This window comes from Vicugna pacos, chromosome 1 (assembly GCF_048564905.1).
Source record: "Vicugna pacos chromosome 1, VicPac4, whole genome shotgun sequence".
Taxonomy (NCBI): domain Eukaryota; kingdom Metazoa; phylum Chordata; class Mammalia; order Artiodactyla; family Camelidae; genus Vicugna; species Vicugna pacos.
In genome coordinates, this window is record NC_132987.1 from 66,588,451 (window position 1) to 66,609,714 (window position 21,264).

Here is a 21,264-nt window from a genome sequence, read left to right on the forward strand (position 1 = left end):
CAGTGCCAGGATGAATGAAGTGAGAGGAGAAAGGGGTGGAAGAGGAAAGAATTACCTGAGAAATACAAGTAGAAATAATAATGGTGAACAAAGCAAATGGACTAGAAAGGTAGACAGCAACTCTTTACCCTCTAGTGTTAGAGATAATGGACATTTCTCACACCTACTCTCTCCTTTTCCCCCCACTTACCCCGCACATACACAGAATTTCCCTGATCTTGCAGAAATATGTCAAGAAATGGATTTGTAGTGAGTGACAGTGTTTGTACTTTGACCTGATTTTTTTTCCCCAAGGAATATCTTTGGCTCTAAAAATCCGTAAGGGTCAAGGAAGAATGTCATGTAGACATCAAAAAAAAAGGATTGCTAAAACAAAGAACTTTCTCCAAACACAATCACTGGGATATACAGAGATGTAAAGGGCTCACAGGTTCAGTCTGTTCTTGAACTCTTGGGTTAATTGCGGTCCCTACCACAGTTTCCTCATGGACAAATTACCAAGGGTAAGAAAGGAGTCAGGGACTTTGAATAGACTGTCCAGTGATATAGCTCATGCCATTGGTAGGGACTTCTTGTGTTGTTTTTCAAAAAAAACCTGAATGGCAAATAGGGAGTAGAAGAGTAAAGAATTCCAGTAAAAACATATGTAGAGATAAACACACTGAAACGTTGCACACTACCACATACACAATATGCTCCTTATGTGTATGACCACACCAGCAGTCTTTCTACATATAAGTAGGGTATTAGTATAAGAAGGAACCTTGAAAATTATACAGTTTACTTCTGTGATTTTTAAAGTGATATATGCTAATATGGAATATAAAGAATGGAAAGGAGGTAGTGGAGAGACGCTGGAGGTGCCAGAAATCTCAGAAAGCGGATTTCTCATTCTAAATACTTAATCTTCCTAGGTTGGCTCTTCAGGATGAATAGGTCTTACAGGGTTTATAATGGCAAGCAGGGGATAAGAAGATGAATGACTATTCCAGGGGTAGTTAATACCAGGGGAGGGGGCAGGCTTTCCCAGAAAGCCTTGTAGTATCTTCTGGAGAAAAGTTCTCTTTGTTGGAATTTAAAAAATGAATAGAAAGAAAGAGAATAAAAAGGGACTAAAACAAGGCCAGTTATTATGAACCCGAAAACAAATGATTTATGCTAAATCATCACAGAGAAAAAATTAAAGAATTCTGAGCTGGAGGCATAGAGTCTGAGTAGGGAGATCAGAGCGATACCAGCTTGTTGGACTAAATGAATGAGAGAAGTGTAGATGGCTTAGGAGGAAAACAGGCAACCTTCTAGGTGAAGGATTTGGGGAACTAGTCTAGAATATGAAGAATGTAAGAGAGGAAGCTAATGACAGGAAACTTTAACAGAAGGAAAGAGCAGTCAAAAGAGGCCTGAAAATTCTGCATTTGAAATGGAGTCACTGGGGTCATTACAATCCCAACCACTGGACACAGAACTGTTTTAGATAGACTGGACTTCCCATTTGCAAATAAGGAAAAGAGAAATCCAGAAAAGTCAAAGGATATTTCTAAAGTGACATTCTAATTAGTGTTAGAATTAGGTCTAGAACTTCTACTTTCTTACAGCCCAGTTTTCCTTCAGCTTTATCATGAACAAGTTTTTTTTTTTTAAATGGGGGTACTGGGGATTGACTTGAACCCAGGACCTTGTGCATGCTAAGCATATGCCCTCATATGCCCTACCACTGAGCTATATCCTTCCTGCTATCATGAACAAATTAATGTGGAAAAAAGAAAGCAAAGAGGAAAAAGTTTTCAGTTTTATTTCACAATAAGAATGTCAAAATCCAGAGCCATTTTTAATTAGAGCTTAGGAACTGAGAGGACTATGTGCAGTGATGGCAAAGGAAGAGGCCTAGCATAAAGAGGGTCAACTCTGACTAGATAAAAAAGATATGAGAGGGAAAGGTCATGGGACAGAGCCCCATGGAGAAAGAGAAAGGGAAAGTGTAGCGAGGACATCTAAAAGTACATTTGGCAGCAAACATATTGAAGAGAGTGGTTTTAAGGGCTTGCCAAGATCAAGCGTCCAGACTGACAGAGATGGGTCACAGGGTATAAAAACCAATACTAGGGACTATGACTAAAAATGTTTTTCTCTCTTAAAAGTAACTTAGCATCAAAAATAGCAACCTAGCATATAATTAACCCTCTTAGTAGATTTGTAAAGAAATCATGAAAAGCCAGTATCCATGCTTAATAAATTTTGTTTTCCATTGTCTATCTATTGGCTACTCTTTCCTACATGTAGCCCAGGAGGAAGGTTCACTTCTCTCCTGATACAGGGAGTTCCTTACATAAGAGTCAGGGGTCCTGGGTGCCCATTTTCTCTGAACAAAACTATGGTTCTGCGACAACAAAGAAAGGAAGAACTTTTAATAGAAGTTGTTTACTAAATTGAGAAAATTGACCCTTGAAGGTGTGAACAATCTTTCTAATGTTATAGGATGTTTTTCGTCCTGAAAATAACATCTGAAGAAAAGTAAACACATAGATGCAGACTCATGCAGGGGAGCACAGAAAAGGTGAGGAAAAACTTTTAGTTTGAAACATTTAATCTATACCCTTTTTCCTTTAGCTAATGAAGAAAAGAAGACTATAGGTTCAAATCAAAAAAGAAAGTGAAGACAAAACCTGCTGTTTTCCTGATTTTCTGGCCTAAGAAAGCAGGGTAAAGTATGATGGCAGGGTAGTTGTAAACACTTAATTTCTTACGTTGCTGTCATCGCTGTCTTTGTACGTGTGAACTTGTACATACACACATCTATAGAATAAGTTATTCCTGTTTTCTCAAACCCACATCCTTTCTGAAAGAGATACCAATTCATCCCCAAAAGAGTTCTATTATTTAAAAAGCAACCATAATACTCACAACAAAATAAAAGTCATCTTCATGCCTGCTCACACCTACCCTCAGACGTGTGCTTACATTTGAGTATCTGAGAGTGATAAATTTATTAACTGAAACACTTATTGTGGGCCTGCTATGTATCACTGTTCTAGGTGCTTTGGATAAAAATATAAAGGAGATTTTATCTTCTAAGTGTTTGGAAGAAGACAGTAGATTCATATACAGGTAGTTATTAATAAGACAGAATTGTTAAATGTTACATTTACCAAGCAAAGAGTAAAAACAAGGGTGAAAAAACAAGGAGTTCAGAGAATATTAGATTACTTCCAGCTAGTGTTGAAAGGTGAGGGGCAGAGAATACCCCATAGCATAAGTAACATTTGAATTGAGCCTTAAAGAGTTTGCACTTGGAAGGCTGGCAAGGAAGGAGATTCCATGAAGTAGAAACTGCAAATGGACATACAAAAAATGCCCTGGCTATCATTAGGGAAATATTAGCATTCCATTTTTCTCTAGTGAACATTCTTGAAAGGGAGTAAGTTTGACAATAAGAGCAGAAAGGTAAGTTGGGATGAGATTAGTTAGACAATGGGTTAGTCAGCAGAAATTTTTGAGCAGAGTAGTAATGTGAACAGGGATTTCTTTTAGGTAGATTAATTTGGGTGTAGGGCATAGCCCCAATTGTGAAAAAAGGATATAGAAAGCAACGAAAACATTTTAGGTGTCCATTTCAATAGCCCACTTTAGTGGCTAATGAAAAACAAAGCTAGAGTAGTGGCGATTAATGGCAGTGTTGAAGATGGATAAATGTGTCAGATATTATAGAAAAAGTAAGGTAGAACTTGAGAACTGATTGGATGTGGGAGTATAGGGAAGCCAGGAGAGAGGATAAGGTGTAATTGCTAGTGTGCAGTTTTAATGCATACCAGGGCTAGGATTACAGATTTCAAGGAGCTATCAGCATAGAGCTAAAATTGACACCTCAGGGCCTGCTGAGGGAGAATCTGGAGAAAGGGAAGAGGGTCAAAGGTAAACACCAGGGAAATGCCTACATTCAGGAAACATTGAAGTAAACCAAAGGCAAAAGGAAAGCCAAATAAGAAAGAATCCAAAAAAATAAGCAGAAAAGAACCAGAAAAGACAGTGCTAGAGAAGCCCAGGAAGTTTCAGGAATACAGGCGTGATAAACAGACGGAAATTTTTAAACAAGTTCAGAGTGAATAAGAATATAGAAAAGACCTCTGGAACTTGATAACAAAGAGATCATTATCAGTGATTTTAGAGAAAGGAATTTCAACAGGATAAAAAGATGACATATAATACATTTTTGTACTTACCACAGTCTGCTCTGTATTAAAGCTAGTTGAACATGAGCAGTGTGAAGCAGGTGTTATGTCTCACTCATCGCTTTATCCCTCATGGTTCTTTGGACAAATAGAATTTACTCAATAAACATTTACTGAATTTAATTGGACTCTATTGCATTGCATTATATTACTCTCCCGTAAGGGGTGATACTGAAGAGTGAGAAAGGATAGTAACAAATACAAATGAATCTTTCTAAAATCTGGAGGTAATGGTCACAAAGGAAGGTTAACAATAGTTTTGTTTGTTTAAAGTTACCAAGAGATTTTCACATACTTTAGGTACAGGAAAAGACTGTCTCTGAGGAAGAATTTAAAGGCAAGAGAGGAAAGTACTAAGGTTACAAAGACCCTAAGGAGAGTGATCTAGGTGATGGTGATACATATGTAAAAATTCATCCATTTTTAAGACTTTTGAATTTGTGTATTTTACCTTCTCTTGGTGATTTTACAGTGTGAATTAGCATTTTACAGCCTATAAGAATTCATCCAGTAAAGAAACCTTTTTGGCTTTATTCAGCCCTGCATTTCTCAAACTTATTTGACCATGAGAGCTTTATGCTCCAACATAATATTCACTCGATCCTATACAACCAATTTTCAACACTTTGAGAAATGCTAGTTTAGACAATTCCATAAATGACAAATCCATAGAAAATAAGTGAGCGATGGATATCCAAGATCCATCTCCTGCCTATGAGGAGGATGTTCTAGGGAACAACTATAGCATTAACCCATAGACATCTCTTGGTGCTATTTTCAGAGACATAAAAGATACTGAACTGAATAGACCATTAGTCTAATTCATGAAAATACTTACTACAGTCTTAAGAAACTACAGATGGAGGTTAGAGAAGAGAAACAGAGATGGCAAGAGAGCTGAAAAGAGAGACACCTAAGAAGATACTAAAAGAGTGAGGATGGCTCAATCTGGAGAAGAGATGGATAGTATACCAAATAACTACACTGAATTATAAATTTTCTTGTGGGTAGTAGCAATCGCTATCACACCTGAGATCAGAACAAGAATTGGTCCTAAACTACCGAATGGAGGATTAAAATTAGATAAAAGAAAAAAAAAAGCCCTCCCAAATGAACAGGATGTAAAAATACTAGAAAAACTGATAATGAAGAGACAAAACCTTTCTGTGTTGTCTGAGAGAGATCCTTATTTGTCATGGATGACATAAGTATGTTCTTCTTTGGAAGCAAGAGGCTAGAAGTAATAGTCTCTGCACAATTAATCTGTGAAGCTTCTTGGGTTGTGACCTCCCATCGTTCTTACTTGAATTTCCCCAGCCATGAGTCAGCAATGGCTGCTCCCAGGATGGGAGTGAAATAACAGAGGCTGCTGAAGGCATGGTATACAGATGTGGAAGTGTTTTCACTCCAATGCAGGAAATACAGGAAATACAGGGTCAGCACAGCTGAAGCAAAAAAAAAGGGGAGACAAAACAAGATAGATGCATTAAAATGACTTATGGGAGAACATTTGATCTGGTCTTTGAAGGTGATCTTGACCTTCAATACTCCTATCAGTGAAGCGACTTTGGATTTGGGGAAAGTGAATGGGGCTATGCATAGTGTATAAATGCAATATTCCTCCCTTTAGTGTATGTGTACAGAGCATCATTTGGCCCAATCCCAAAGAACATGGGGTTTCAATATCCCTTCCTTCTCCTTCTCAGCAGCAACATAGTTCATAGACCTGAAGAATAGAAATGAAGAATGGAATGCTGATAATGCGAGTTTTCCCACTTACGTTCTCATAGGCTGTGTTCTGGTTTCCATTAGGCCTTTCTGTCCTTGGCCTGTGTAAGTTAGTAGGTAAAATCCTATGAGGCATTTATTGGAGGTTTTGGTGAAAGAAAAGGACCAACTGGGTGAAGGCAGAAAGAGTGGATAAGGGAAATAAGTGCACATAAGACCAGGTTGTTACAAACATGGGATGAGAGTGAAGAGCAGGACTCTGGGACACAAAATTACCTTTCATGCCATAATAGGAAAATCGCTCACAGAATTCATTCACCACAATGAAGGCAATACTCAGTGGATAGTTGGAGCCACAGATTTTCTATGAAACAAAAAGGCAATGGTTCAACTATGAGGTATATTTCCCTATTTAAACCATTAGATTGTTCCACTGAAAAATTATTTAAGTCACCATGATAGGTAATGTGAATCAATGGTCCCTACTCTTCATGAAACAGACAGTATCATACTAAAAGTGCTTGCATTCTTGATTTAGGAGTAAGAGAAACTATTCTGAATATTACTTTATTCCTCATTCATTTAACATGGAATTGCTCAGGCATTCCTTGATTCTGGACCCAGGACCTATTCATTGTCCCACAAGTCCTAAATGAAAAGCTTAGGGTCCTGGGCAGGAGAATAATCATTCTTATTTCTAGGAACAGAATGAGAAGTTGACTCCTGGACATGAATTCATGTCCAAGCAGTTATACTCAGATGTCAGTATCCTGTTTAGCTCCACTGTGCAGATTAACCTCTGTCCCCACCTGCCCTTTTCACCATGCTGGGAGGAATCCTGGCAATATGAAGGTTTACCATTTAGAGGCTACTGGAGCTGGGCACAGAGCTCAATACAGATTCCTAAATGTAAGCTGACTGATCACTCTGAACTTGGGGAGAGAGTTCTTACATCTTGTTAAATTAAATGTCCATTTTTTCTACGAAAGAGAGATCCTATAACATTTTCATGCTAATCCTATTGGGCATTAAAAGGACTAAACTATTTCATGCACTGTATCAGTCAGAGTATAAGGAATATCATGTTTTATTTCAAATCCCTACCCCTTATGACAGCCCAACCAACATGTCAGGGAGATGGAGATATCCATATTTGGTTCAATAAAATTTTATCATGAGATTTTTATTGCCTCTCCTTATTCATAACATGTATAGACATCTTTGTGAGTAACTTTAAATTCTGTGGGACCAGATGATATAGAACTAAGTAAATAATGTATTCATTCTTTTATCCAATGGATATACATAAACATCCCTCCTAAATATTAATACACATTAATGTATGGTTGAAAACTTGCTTGAAAGATACAATGAATTAGGCTTCTTACCTGCCCAGCTCTCAGCTTGAGAATTATGCAACCTGGAATTTAGTTGACATACTTTGACTAGCTATGTAACACCGTCACTGGCTGTGTTAACATACTGACCCTGGCCATGTCACTATACCTGTCTTTATACTTCAGTTCTATTATTTCAAAGAAACAACCACCTCTAGAATACTACCACCTCTTTGCGGAAAGTAAGAACTCAGTAAATATTGGCGAGTTTTACTATATCCTCTCCATTTACAGGATTTTGATATGAGGATATGAGACAATGAATTTGATAGTGCTTTAACAAGTGTATAAAGTAAAATATTATTATTACTTCTTCATTTCTCTGTCCTTTGTCCCACTGTAAACTGGAACATACAGTAATAGAGACTAGATCTATTCTAAAACTTCTCTTGGTGTCCAGCACAGACTCTGCGCACCGGCGGAAGTTTTTAAGTTGGTAAAGAAAGAACAGTCACACACAGTTCTCCAGAAAGGAGTGCCTGCCAAGTTTCCCTGGACATTCAAGTAGCTTTTATTTCCACCCCAGAGAAACTCAGAATTTACAATGAAATACAGCAGAATCCTGGATACCAACTGAAGAACTCTGACGACCTCTTCCTGCTGCTTCCTCTCCTAAACAAAGGTTTAGGTTTAGTTTACAGGTTAATTCTAACTCCAAGCGAGAATAGCTTCTAATACACTAATACAGCTCAGCCTGAGCTCCAGAGGCCAAGGAAGAGATCAAAAGAGCAAGTCTGTTCCTGTCAGAGGCAGAACTGAATCTGGGAACTCACCGGAGATGGCTTCTTTGGAAAGCTGGGGGGTCGAGGTTGTACCTCTTCAGTGGAGACAGGTGAAAAAAGAGTTTCCTTGGACTCATTTTTCTGGAAGGGATTCATGGCTCGCTCCTTACTCTCTCTCTCTTCAAGCATTTGGGTTCGGTAGGCAGTTGGGACAGCTGCCAGCCTACAGTGAAAAGGGGGACTTGGGAGGGGAAGAGGGGGTGGCTTCAGCAACTAGGTTTAACCCTGTGGGTGTCAGGCTTCAGCAGCTGCCTGGCCCAGAGAAAAGCAGACAGCTACAGAAAAACAAAGGGTTGGGCCTCAGAGTGTGGGTCAAAAGAATGATTATGTAAAAGGTAGAGCATGGGGAAGTGAGAACACATCATGAGATAAAGCTGGGGAATTGCAAGTGAATGAAAATTAGTTAAGACTACAATGCCTGGAGCACAGCCTAGAGCACAGATTTAAAAATAAATTTCAAAGTAACAATAGCTGCCATTTATTGCACACCCTATTATAGGCAAGGTTAATACATATATATCTATATGTTCTAATTCTTACTACTATTCCCATTTTACAGAAACGAATGTCCCAAGAAGTTACATAATCTGTCCAAAGTCATGTGGTTATTAAGTGGCAGATCTGGAATTTTTACTATGCCTTGACAGAGAGATTAGTATCAGTAATGCCTGTGGTCATTACTCAGGAATGAAGACTATGGGAATGGAAACACAGGAATATGGGGAAACTGAGATGCACTGAAGAGGAAAAGTCATCTTCAAATTGAATTTGCAGAGACAGCAACAAATTTTGGTTTTCAACATAACTCAGTTCAACTAGGTATTTTATAATGTACCTACATCTATATCTCTATATATCGTATATCAATTAAAGAGGCAGAGCTAAAAGAAATGAAAGTAAACAGTTGGTGATGTACATTTGTGAATCATTCTTCTCCTTTGCTAAATTCATTCCCTGTGTTTTCATTTTCTCACTTCAAGATGAATCCATCATTTCATTAGCAAGTAAAATTTAACTTGTGTAAAAATTATAAACCAGTTATTTTCTAGGTACTAATATAAACATCATTTTCCTTAATTTTCAGTGAATAAACTCCCAAATGGCTCCAGAATATATTTAGTTCTTATCAGAGGAGGAACAAGAACAAACATGGCAGTGACAGATGCATGTTATCCAGTATTATTTTTGCTAAGTCAAAGAGGTAAAAGAAGAGTCAGTGGCTTGTCTAGCTGTCAGTCAAAAGAAAAAGGAAAATAATGGCTAGAGAGTGATAAGAAAAATGAGAACTAAACCAACAAGGAAGCCAGGAAACAGGAGAATGAATTATTTTATTTAAGAACACGAGAGAGAGAGAGAGAGAGAGAGAGAGAGAGAGAGTGAGAAACTGTGACTATCTCTCATACTATTTTAACATTACCTGTTTGAGTAATTTATTGACAAATAAGACCATGATAAACTCTACCCTTTTCTCCCTAAACTCTATCTCAGACTTTGACCATGTTTTCTCAGCTTCTATTACACTCCTCGGCCCACTTCTATCCCACCAACCTTTACCCAAAGAAGAGTCCAGCTTCATTTCTGACTGAGACATTAATGATTAAGCTGTAGTTATTCTTTCAGGAAGCACTGCCCTTTCTGACATAGTTTGGTCAAAAACAAATGAACAGTCAGAAGTTACTAGTCAAGTTAACAACTAGAGGCACAGATGCCTTTAAAATCTAATTATATCAGTGGCTCCCCCTGCTCTGGCCTCGTACCTCTAGAATTTGATCTGGCAGAGCAGATGGAATAGCACATGTATGCAAAGCACCAATTCATTTGCACTCATAGGTGCCCTGAATACCAAACTTTAGATAGTTGACACTAGTTCTCTGATACTCCTTTGTTTAGATAAAATTCTTTGGGTTATGGCAATACAATGCTAACATTCATAGAATCAAATAATGTCAGAGAGGGAAGGAATCTTTATCTTGTCCTATGGAAACTAAGCTTTCCTGATGATAGAACTCATTTAGGGATATATATATATATATGTATATTTATATTTATATAAATTTACAGAGCAAATCACACACACACAAACTTATAGGCCTTTCCTTTGAAAAATCTTATTCAATAGATCTAAATAGGTATCTAAGAATTTGTATTTTTAATAAGCATCTCCAGTAATTCTTACAACATGGGTTTGGTGAACACTGGTTTGAAATCCCTCTGCTAGTCTAGTCTGAAGAATATTGCATAAGAGTTCAGAGGGACCAAGAAAGGACTAGAACCCCAGGCTCCAAGACCTATTCTAGAGCCGTCCCTATCTTATCAAGGTGGCTCTTACACACCATTAGTTTTGCCAAGTTGAATCAGATAGCAGATAAAAGGCAAAAGGCCAAAGAGAAAAGCAAGTCTTGAATAGAAGAGAGTATAAACTCTTCAGAGACAAAAAATATAAGAAAAGTAGAAGAACTTAAAGTATCAGTGAGAAAAGTAAAAAATATTTGTGATGTCAATGATTATGATAGAAGAGAGTGATAGTCTACAGTCGTGTACAAAAAGGAGACTGCGGCTCTAAAATGATAGTGTTGGCTGAAATAAAATGCACAACCTAAAAGTTGAGAGTTATGTTTTATTCTGTGGATATTTCTGAGGACTCAGCCCAGAATGACAGCCTCTCAGATCGCTCTAAGTGACTACTCCAAAGAAGTAGGGAGGAGCCAGGATATAAAGGAGTTTTATAACAAAGACCAGGTATTCAGAACATTAAAAGATTACTGTCAACTAAAGAAAATCAGACATCTCAAGGTAAAGAATTTAGTGCTTTTCTGTGTATGGGAAGGGGCAAATGTCTGGGCTCACTGAAATCATTCCTTTGACAAGCACCTAGCTATCTAAAGCCAGTATCCTGTCCTCTTACATTCTGAGTCCCCTCAGAGGACCACTGTGGAGGGCTGCAGAGGCTGGGCTGCCTGCTTGTCTGCACCCTGAGCTCACTGAGGGGGGTGGTGGCAGCTTGATGACATGGTGGATTCAGCATTTTGTTTACTGATGTTGCTTGCAGTATTTTTCATTCACGGTGCTCCTCCTTGCTCCTAAATTTGACCAGTATTTTGGGAGACATTTCATGACCAATTTTGTCCCATGGCACTAGGAAGTCTCATTCCTAGATTAGGTGAAGATTCTGTTGACATGCCACTCAAAGTGCCAAATTTTGGGATCAGTCCTGTTGATAACCAAAAATTCTCTGGATCACCTGTCTTACTAGTTTATTATGATCCAGGAAATGTTTTCCCCTCACTGTTCCTTCCCATACCTAGAATCACACATCACAATCATTCTATGCAGGGTTATAAATGTGATCTATTTGCTCAAGGTGTTTAGCCATCGTTAATCTTGTTGGAGGTCTAGTTACACATTGGGAAATCTGAGAGAAAACAATCTTATTAAATAGACAGGATATAAGTAATACAGCTAGTAACGTTAATAAAGTCACAAGTAGGGATTTAAGCCATGAGCTTCCAGAACCAAATCAGCTTCCCAAAAGATCACCAAGGCTAGGAAGTGGATCATCTTAGGAGCAATCTGATTTTGCTTGTGGGTCATTAAATGTGTTATGTTGGAGGACTCATCTGGTATAAAAACACAGCATTCAGTTTGAATTATGGCACAGGTGCCTCCTCAAGATGCTGTAAGGATGTCAAGGGCCATAAGATTTTGTAACACAGCTTTCCTCATCATAGAGATCTCAGAATTCAGTAAGCTAACAGCCTGACTGCTGTCATTTAAGGCCTTTTGGGTGAATTCTGTTAAGGCTCCAATATGAGAAATCACATCTTCCAGTCTTACTGAAGGCACAAAAATAGCTGCTAAATGATCATACCAGTGAAATACAGATCTCTTGGTCCACTGGGCTTGGATTGATGGTTAAGTTTGTTGGGGTTGTATCTAAATTATCAAGTAAGTGGCCTCGAGCCCAAGGGAATCCTAAAGTACATCTTCCTATCCACCCTGGTGGAAGCCAGGGCCAAAGTTGGACTCACAAAGCCAATGAGTTCCATTAGGTGTGACCCAGTGTATTTCTGGTCATCTGACCCAATCTGTCCCATACCAGTCATTACCTTTAAGGGAAATGACATACTGGCATTTTTCATAAGGCACCCAGGCTAGTTTTCTAGTGTTGATAGGCTGATTATCTTTAGTATGATTTAACTCTACCCAACAGAGTGGGGCTTTTAAACTTAGGTGACCATGGCCTGGTGTTAGCCAAATAAATTCATCCCACAACTAAGGGAAGGTCCCTTCTAATAGATAAGAGGTTCAATTTAGGGGTTGAAATTTAGCTTATTTTTCTGACTAAGCTTGAGTAAGGGAAAACTCATAATTATGGCCAGGGTCAGAATAAGTATGAAGCATGTTTGACTGGCCAAGTAAGGGGATCTCATCTAGTTCTATCAGCAGTGGCCCTGATAGAACTGTAATTTCATTCCTCTAATATAAATTTTCTAAGGGCCATCCAATCAGAGCCTTGGAGAGGAGAAACCCACCAAGGTAACCCAGAAGTACTGGATACTGGTAATTGACTACAAACCCAGCAATTAGATTGATTTCTAAAAATTGCATAGGATCATGACCATGATAGAAAAACATTTGATTTGTGTGCAAAGGTACAAGAAATTAAGAAGAAAAGTTTATAGATAACCATACAGGTCAGGTCTGGCATTTTGGGATAGCTGTATACTTCTGATGTCTTCTCATCCAGGCATTGATGTTTCTTTTCTATTAGAGAGTCACTTTAAGGTGAGTTTGAGGTCAGCAGTTCTCTATAGAGATCAGTTTGGTGCAGGGGCCCTTTCAGGTGGGAAATACGAATCCAAGAGTCAACTCCCTTTAGTTTTGCTGCACATGAGCTAGTTAAGAGAACCTGATAAGGGCCCCTCCATTTAGGTTGGAGGCAGTCCTTTAAATGATGTCTTTTCCAGTATACATAATCTCCTGGCTGCAAGTCATGAGGTATCTGATCGTCATTTGAGGTAGATTACTGTGATTAGCTTCAGAAACAAACTTAGAATGTCTAGCTAATAGACATTTGCAATAATGTCATATATCCCCCTTTAATAATATAGGTTTATATAATCCTTCATCTAATCTCCCCACGATAATCTCAAAGGGAGACAAATGATGTTTTCCAAAAGGGGTGGATCTGAGGTCGAGGAGAACCAACAGAAGGGCCTTAGGCCAATGTGAGGAATAAGCATCCATAATTTTATCCAATTGGGTTTGAATTTTTCCATTTGTCCTTTCTATTAACCCAGAAGGCTGGGGATGATAAGCACAATGGAAATGTTGCATATTGGCCAAAGCTTGCAAATTTCTTTAAAAATTTGTCCAGTAAAATCAGTTCCTCTATCACTATGTAGTTCTGAAGGGACTTCCCAAATAGGAATCACTCTTTCTAAAATCAGTTTTCCTACTGATTGTGCCATGGCTCTTCTGCATGGGAATGCCTCAACGCAGTGTGAAAACATACAAATCATAACAAGAACATACTGATGACCCTGGGAGGGAGGCATTTGTACAAAATCAATCTGCCATATTTCAAAAGGAAATGGAAAATTGGTAATGGAAAATTTCCTTGAGAACTATGTAATGGCTTCCCTGGGTTATATTTTGGACAAGTATTGCATCTCAAATAGACCTTCCGAGCTATAGTGAGAGAAGGTTTCCAAAAATATTGGTTACCCCAAAACACCATCATATCTGGGTTCCAATGGGTTAATTCATGAACATATTGTAAAATAGAGTATTGAGCTCCAAATGGAAGGATAGGCTCCCCATTTGGGCCTATCCATAGCTCTTTGTTGGAATTGAATTTTCCTCCCTTCTGCATCCAGATGTCCTTTTCTTAGTTGGGCGCCATACTCTGAAATTTTAACAACATATCAGTAAGGTTACTGGGAAGCTGAAACGGAAAGACAATGGTTAGTTGGTCATTGTGGCTTTGTAAAGCTGTTGTCCTTTTGCTTCTGCAGTGTCAGCCTTTAAGTAACCCAGTATCTTAATAATAGCAGGTGCAGTTGGCAGCAGAATTGCATCTAATAACTCTGCCACTTGTTCCCCTTTTTTGTTGGGCTGTCCTGAGGATGCTAAAAATCTCCTTTGTTTCCAAAGCATAACAAAGTCATGTTCGACTCCAAAAGCACAGCGGTTGTTTGTGTAAATACTAGCAGATTTTCCTTTTGCCAACTTTTTAATATATATTTTTATAGTATAGTCAGTTTGACAGTCTCTTGTCAGAGCTATTAATTCAGCCTGTTGGGCAGAAGAGACATTAGGCAAGGGAGCATTTTCAAGGATGGACACTAGAGAAACAATGGCATAGCCAGCCTGGTACCTTACATGAGGTTCTCGCAGATATGAACCGCAATAAATAATATAAAATCAGGATTATCTATTGGGCTTTCTCGAAGATCAATCCGGGGAGATAAAAAAGATTGTCAGTTACAACAGTACAATCATGCTTTTCATTATTGACATCTGTTCTTCCGGGAGCAAGGTGGCTAGATTAAGTTTGTTACACCTGTGGAGAGTTACGTTTGGTGAGAGCAAGACAATCTCATGGGAAGTTAAATGGCTTGTTGAATAATGTTGTGTGTGATGAGAGTTTAGAAAGGCTTCCACAGAGAGGGTAACTTAGGGAAGGCTTCCACAAAATGGGGAACAAAGACTGAGAGGGTGGCCCATGACTATCTTCTGTGGTCTGACACAGCATAGCTGTTGCTGTGACAGCTTGGAGACAAGGGCAGAGGCCTTTGGCTACTGAATCTTGTTGCTGGCTGTAATATCCTATTGGTTGGTAGTAACCACCGGGTTGTTGGGTTAATACTCCTAATGCAGCATCCTTGTTTTCATGTACAAAGAGAAAAAACAGGTAAATCATAATTTGGATGCCCCAAAGCCAAGGCCTTTGCCAGGAGGTCCTTTGGGGTCTCCATGGCTTTAGAATGTTCTGTTTTCCAGCAAAGAGGTTCAGTTTGGTCTTGTTTAAGTAAACTATATAGTGGTTGAGTCACTAAAGAAAAATTTGGAATCCAATTCTTGCAGTAACCTGCAAGACCTAGAAATCCCCTTAGTTGTCTTTTTGTTTTAAGGTCAGGGAAAGCTAAAATGCCCTTTACTCTGTCTAGGTAAATTAAAAGCCCCTCCTGACATCACATGTCGTAAATATTTCACATTAGCTTTACAAAGTTGTAATTTTTCTTTGGACACTTTATAACCCTTAGAAGCTAACTTCTGAAGCAAGTACAGGGTGTCTTGTTGGCTATTTATCAAAGAATCTCAACATAACAGCAAATAATCTATATATTGTATAAAAACTGATTTATAAGGAAAAACTAGATAATCTAAGTCTGCTTTTAATATCTGAGAAAAATAAGTGGGGCTTTCAGTGTAGCCCTGTGGGTGGCATCACAGTCCACATATATTGTCATTCATTCCAAGTGAAGGCAAAAAGATACTGGTCATCAGGATGTACAGGTACACTAAAAATACACAGAAGAGATCAAAGAAAAGAGATCACTTTTTTAGGGATACAGGACAGTAAGGTATGGGGATTAGATCCTACAGAATGACGAGGAATAATAATAGCAGGAATAATAATAGACCAATCAGATCTTGTACAAATCTCCAACCTTTGCCATTAGGTTTTTTAACTGGCAGGATGGGAGTGTTACAAGGGCTGGTGCAAGGGACAATAAGCCCTTTCTTAATGTAAGCTGATATTAAGGAGTTTATTCCCTCTATAGTCTCTTGTCTCAATGAGTACTGATGAATATTCAGCGGGGGCATATTTTGATCTATGCTATGGTAATTTTAGTGGGTGATGCAGAATGTATTCTCCCTATGTCAGTAGGATCAAATGCTCATAATTCTTTAGGTACTAAGCCTAACAATTTATCTTGTTCTACATCACCTTCATCATGGGTCACAGACATTATATGATGAAGAAAATCTGATTGCTCTTTTAGGTCTAAAAACATTCTCCCTTAGGAGTAAAAGAGATATGGACTTCATAAGTTTCTAACAAATCTCCACCTACTAGGTGAATAGGGACACTTTGTAATAGAAAAAGCTCTCCTAAGTAAAATTCTAAAGATAATGACTTAAAAGTCTTAATATTGCATTAGAGACCCCCACCATTTGCATTGAAGTATTACTCTGAGGGAGGGAGCCTTTGATTTTGGTAGGGTTTAAAACTGAAAAGGTGGCCCCTGTATCTATTAGAGCCTTAATTGTTTCTCCCTGTATTTTCATTTCTACTTCTCCCAGAGTGTTAGAGAAGACAAAAGATCCCCAGTGTTCCCTTGGGGCAGCCCAAATTTTGTTCAACTCAATATTCTGGTCTGAAATCTAGCCTGTCCTCAAAATCTTTTTTCATTTTTCTGCAGTCGTTTTTTTGGTAGCTTGTTTTTTTACAGTAAAAGCAAATGCTAGTTTCCTTTGTCAGTCGTGGGGATGGGGGGTTTGTTAATCATCGACTGACCTTGTTACTTAATTGGCACAATTGGAAGTTCATAATTTTTATAGATGTATTCTGTTGGGCCAACTGACGTCCTTCAAAGTCCAATGACCCCCATTTCTGGGCTCTCAGATAAAGTACATTCTTAACTGGGCATGTTTCCCCTAACAAACTAATAGCCTCAGGTAATGCCTACCTTATCAGAGTCCAATCCCACTGCCCTTCACAGACCCTAAACCTCTTACTTCACCTACGGCCAATCAGAGGCTTGGGCACAAGTTGATCAGGAACCTTGTGACCCTACCTTATAAAAGACCCCAATAACCGACCCTTGGTGCTCATGCAGGCACCCCTCGCCTGTGTGGCCCGCTGTTGCCTACAGCAGCATAACTACTGAAGCTTTCCCTTGGTCTTTACCCTGACGCTCACACAGACACCTCTTGTCTGTGTGGCCCACTGTTGTCTATGAGAGTGTACCCTGATAAACTCCTTTCTATTCTTATACTTAACCTCTGGTAAATTGTTTTTACTAAACTATATGTCACCATGCCACCAACTGGCCCTGTTGCGGCCCACAACATTTGGTGCACACATTTGGTGACCACACTGGCTCCCTGAATGGGCTGCCATGTTGTGTCACACAACATATTCCTTTCGTTCCTCCTAATGGTTTTGGAAATTTGGTTGACCAGTGTGACAAGGGCGTTTGTATGTAATGCAGACCAACCTAAATTGTGTCTTTTAATTAGAGTAGCCAGTTCTTCACCCATGCCTTCTAAAAAGGAAGGGTTAAGTAAAGGGTTGTTTTGGTGGTTAGAGAATGATTCAGGTGTCATACCTGAATATTGTTTATAAGTTTTCTCAAAACTCTTACAGTCATCCGGAATTGATTCATCTAGCCTTTGTTTGCATTGTTGAATCTTTGACCAATATATGGCTTTTGGTAAAAGCTCTGGGATGAGTCTAAGTAATTTATGAGCTAATTCCTTGCATTCAGCTCAAGCTTGTGGGCTATGTAAATCAAAATCTTTTAAGGGATCTTTCCACCCTGCTTTCTCTACCCATTCCTTTGTTTTACTTTTATAAACTAATAGCTATATTAATTTATATATATCTGAAAACTCAGGCTCATAGGTTTGGATGGTTAGCTCAAATTCCTTAGCAAATCCTAGCGGATCTTGGCTAGGTTCGGAAAATTCCTTAGCTAAATCTCTAAATTCTGCTTGGGTCCAGGGTGTATACATAAGCACTGAGGATGATTATCCTCTTCCCGCAATGGGTTTCTCCTTAAAGGGAGCTATGATTACCTCTGATTTTATGTCTTCCTTTTCTGGGGAAGGGGGAGGGGCAGTAGGCAGGGTTGATGAGGGGAATAGCCTCTGGATTGGTCAATTCAGATAAAAGAGATTATACAGGAGGAGCAGAGGGAGAGACAGGGTTAATGGTAGTGACTTTTTAAAATTCCAATGTTGTTTCAAGCAACCTTTTGCTGGTTTCCTGCAAAGAAGTCACTTTATCATTTCCCCTTTTAGAAGCTTCTAAATATCGATGAAAATAAGCATTCTATTCAGTCTTTCATTTTATAGCTGAATTTTTCTAGCTACATATGCAAAAAAATTAGTTTTGGAATATCAAAAAAGCCCCAATTTGAATGTAGCCATTAAGGAAAACAGTATGGAGATTTCTCAAAAAACTAAAAATAGACTTATCATATCATCCAGCAATCCCACTCCTGGGCATATATCTGGAGGAAACTCTAATGTGAAAAGATAAATGTACTCCAATGTTCACAGCAGTACTGTGTACAATAATCAAGACATGGAAACAACCTAAATGTCCACTGACAGATGACTGGATAAAGAAGCAGTGGTATAAAAAATGTTAAAAAAAAGTTGTGGTATATTTATACAATGGAATACTACTCAGCCATAAAATAATAAAATAATGCCATTGGCAGCAACATGGATGGATCTAGAGAATGTCATTCTAAGTGAAGTAAGTCAGACAGAGAAAGAAAAATACCGTAGGTATCACTCATATGTGGAATCGAAAAAAAAAAAAAGAAAGGAAAAAGAGGACACTAATAAACTCATCTACAAAAGAAACAGACTCACAGACATAATAAACGATCTTATGGTTACTGGAGAAAGGGGGTGAGAAGGGATAAATTTGGGAGTTTGACATTTGATGATGTTAACCACTATACATAAAAATAGATTAAAAAACAAATTTCTTCTGTATAACACAGGGAACTATGTTCAATATCTTACAATGATCTTTAATGAAAATGAATATATGTATGACAAGGATATTATGTTGCACACCAGAAATTGACACATTGTAACTGACTATACTTCAATTGAAAAAAAAAAAGCCCCAATTTGTCCATTTTAGGTTGAGACCTTCTTTAGTATAGCTTCCCCAATCAGGTAAGTATTTACAAGTATAATTCCCATATATATTGTATATGAACCTGGCTGGGGTGTTAGTTGGAGGCTGGCAATCTGTTGTTCCTTTTTCTTTGGTTTTGAGAACTTTATTACCCATTCTGAGATCAGTTTGTTGAAATAAAATCACTAGTGATGATGGTGTGATGGGCTTGTGTGCTGCTTGAGAGCTTAACTCCTCTAGGTTTTTACCCAGAGTTGTCTCAGCTCCCTCCTATGTCTCAGGTTCCCCCTTTGGTGGTATAAGACCACCACAGGTACTCAGATCACTGAATGGCCAATTATTATTTGAGTCCCCGGTAGAGCAAATTTTAATGAAAATGAGTGGGTTTCCCAACAGGGACAGTTGCATGGCATGAGGTCTTTGCCTCCATCACTCCTGCAAGTTTCTCAGTCACCTGAGAAAGCTGTTGCTGGCCAGAAGGAGGAGTCCCATCTTCAGAGGTGAAAGACCCTCATAAGATATCAGTTTTACTTCAACAAACTCTATTAAAGTAGCCAGTTTAAGGAAAAATGACAGGCCAGCCTTCCTTTAATTACTCAGTCCAACCCTACTCAGTGTTCTCTTAACTGAGCAAAGTCGTTTCAGTCTTTTAACTGAGGATAACTCGCTCAATGTCTAAACTGAGCACAAATCTTCCTAGTGGCTTTCACGGAGGATAACCCAGGTATTCCTTCTTGAAACTAAGTTTCAAGGATAACCTACTCCTCCAGAGAGGATTTTAACACCACCAAATAAAACTTAGGATCATCAACCAATAATGGGAGAATCTAGAATCAGGACTCACAGAGGAGGAGGATGGGTGCAAGAGGCCTCGGCTGGTACCAAGGTTCTGGATCCTTGTAGAGTTCAGGTGAAGGAGAGAAGTCTGCTCTGGGTCCCTTCATAATGGTCATCAAAACTGTTGACTGAAATAAAACGCACAACCTAAAAGTTGAGAGTTATGTTTTATTGTGTGGATATTTCTGAGGAATCAGCCCAGAATGACAGCCTCTCAGATTGCTCTGAGGAACTGCTCCGAAGAGGTAGGGGAGAAGCCAGGATATACAGGAGTTTTACAACAAAGACCAGGTAGTCAGAACATTAAAAGATTACTGTTAACTAATGAAAACCAGACATTTCAAGGTAAAGAATTTAGTGCTTTTCTGTGTATGGGAAGGAGCAAATGTCTGGGCTCACTGAAATCATTCCTTTGACAAGCACCTAGCTATCTAGGGCCAGTATCTGGTCCTCTCACATTCTGAGTTCTCTCAGAGGACCACTGTGGGGGGCTGCAGATGCTGGGCTGCCTGCTTGTCTGCACCCTGAGCTCACTGAGCGGGGTGGTGGCAGCTTGATGACTTGATGGTTTCAGCATCCTTTGTTTACTAATATGGCTTGCAGTATTTTCCATTCACAATAGATACTGATATAGTCAGAGAGGGGAGGCAAATATGAAATTAAAAGAGAACATGTGCTTAGCAAGGTGTATGAATGTAAAATCACATAAAAATAAACTATAACAAATACCAGCAAAAACAAATAGAAAAGGGAATTTAAAAAATACCAGCTACAATAGCATTGAAGATACCTAGGAATAAATCTAATGAAAGATGTTTAAGAGATCAATACCAAACACTCTAAAACATTATTGAAATAAATTAAAGATCTAAATAATTGGAGACATACCATGCTCATGATTTGAAAGGCTCATCTTGTAAAAATGTCAGCATTTCCCAAACCAATCTACAGTTGCAACACAAAATCCAACAGGGTTTGTGAGTGTAGAAAATGACAAGTTGATTTTAAAAATTCATATGGAGGTGCAAAAAACCCAAGAATAGCAAAGGCAATCTTGAAGAACAATAATGGAGGATTTCCACTACTCAGTAGCAGATCTGCTGAAAAGCTACAGTAATGATAATAGAGTGGAATTGACCCAAACATAGATACGGCAGTCAATGGAACAGAAGAGGGCACAGCAAAAGACCCACACATATATTAAGGCATCATTTATGACAAAAGTGACACTGCAGTGCAGTTGGGGAAATGATAGTGTTTTCAATTTAAAAAACAGTATCTGGATACTCATACGGAAAAAAATATTTTTACTCTCATCTTACACCATGCATAAAAACCAGTTCTATACAGATTACAGATCTAACTGTTAAAGTTAAACAAAAATAAGGCTTTTAGAGGAA

The 21,264-nt window shown here is 38.6% G+C and overlaps 1 protein-coding gene across 1 annotated transcript in view; it reads right to left on the minus strand.

Annotated features, from left to right (window-relative positions):
* SLC15A2 (solute carrier family 15 member 2) overlaps positions 1-8,598 on the minus strand; it is a 30,122-nt gene extending 21,524 nt beyond the window's left edge. Inside the window, exons 1-3 of the mRNA XM_006215741.4 lie at positions 8,125-8,598; positions 6,231-6,318; positions 5,530-5,671 (exon numbers count right to left, since the gene is read on the minus strand). Of these exons, the coding sequence (XP_006215803.2) occupies positions 5,530-5,671; positions 6,231-6,318; positions 8,125-8,262 (368 nt within the window). The 5' untranslated portion in view covers positions 8,263-8,598. The remainder of the gene's footprint in view (positions 1-5,529; positions 5,672-6,230; positions 6,319-8,124) is intronic.
* Between the last annotated feature and the right edge of the window lie 12,666 nt (positions 8,599-21,264).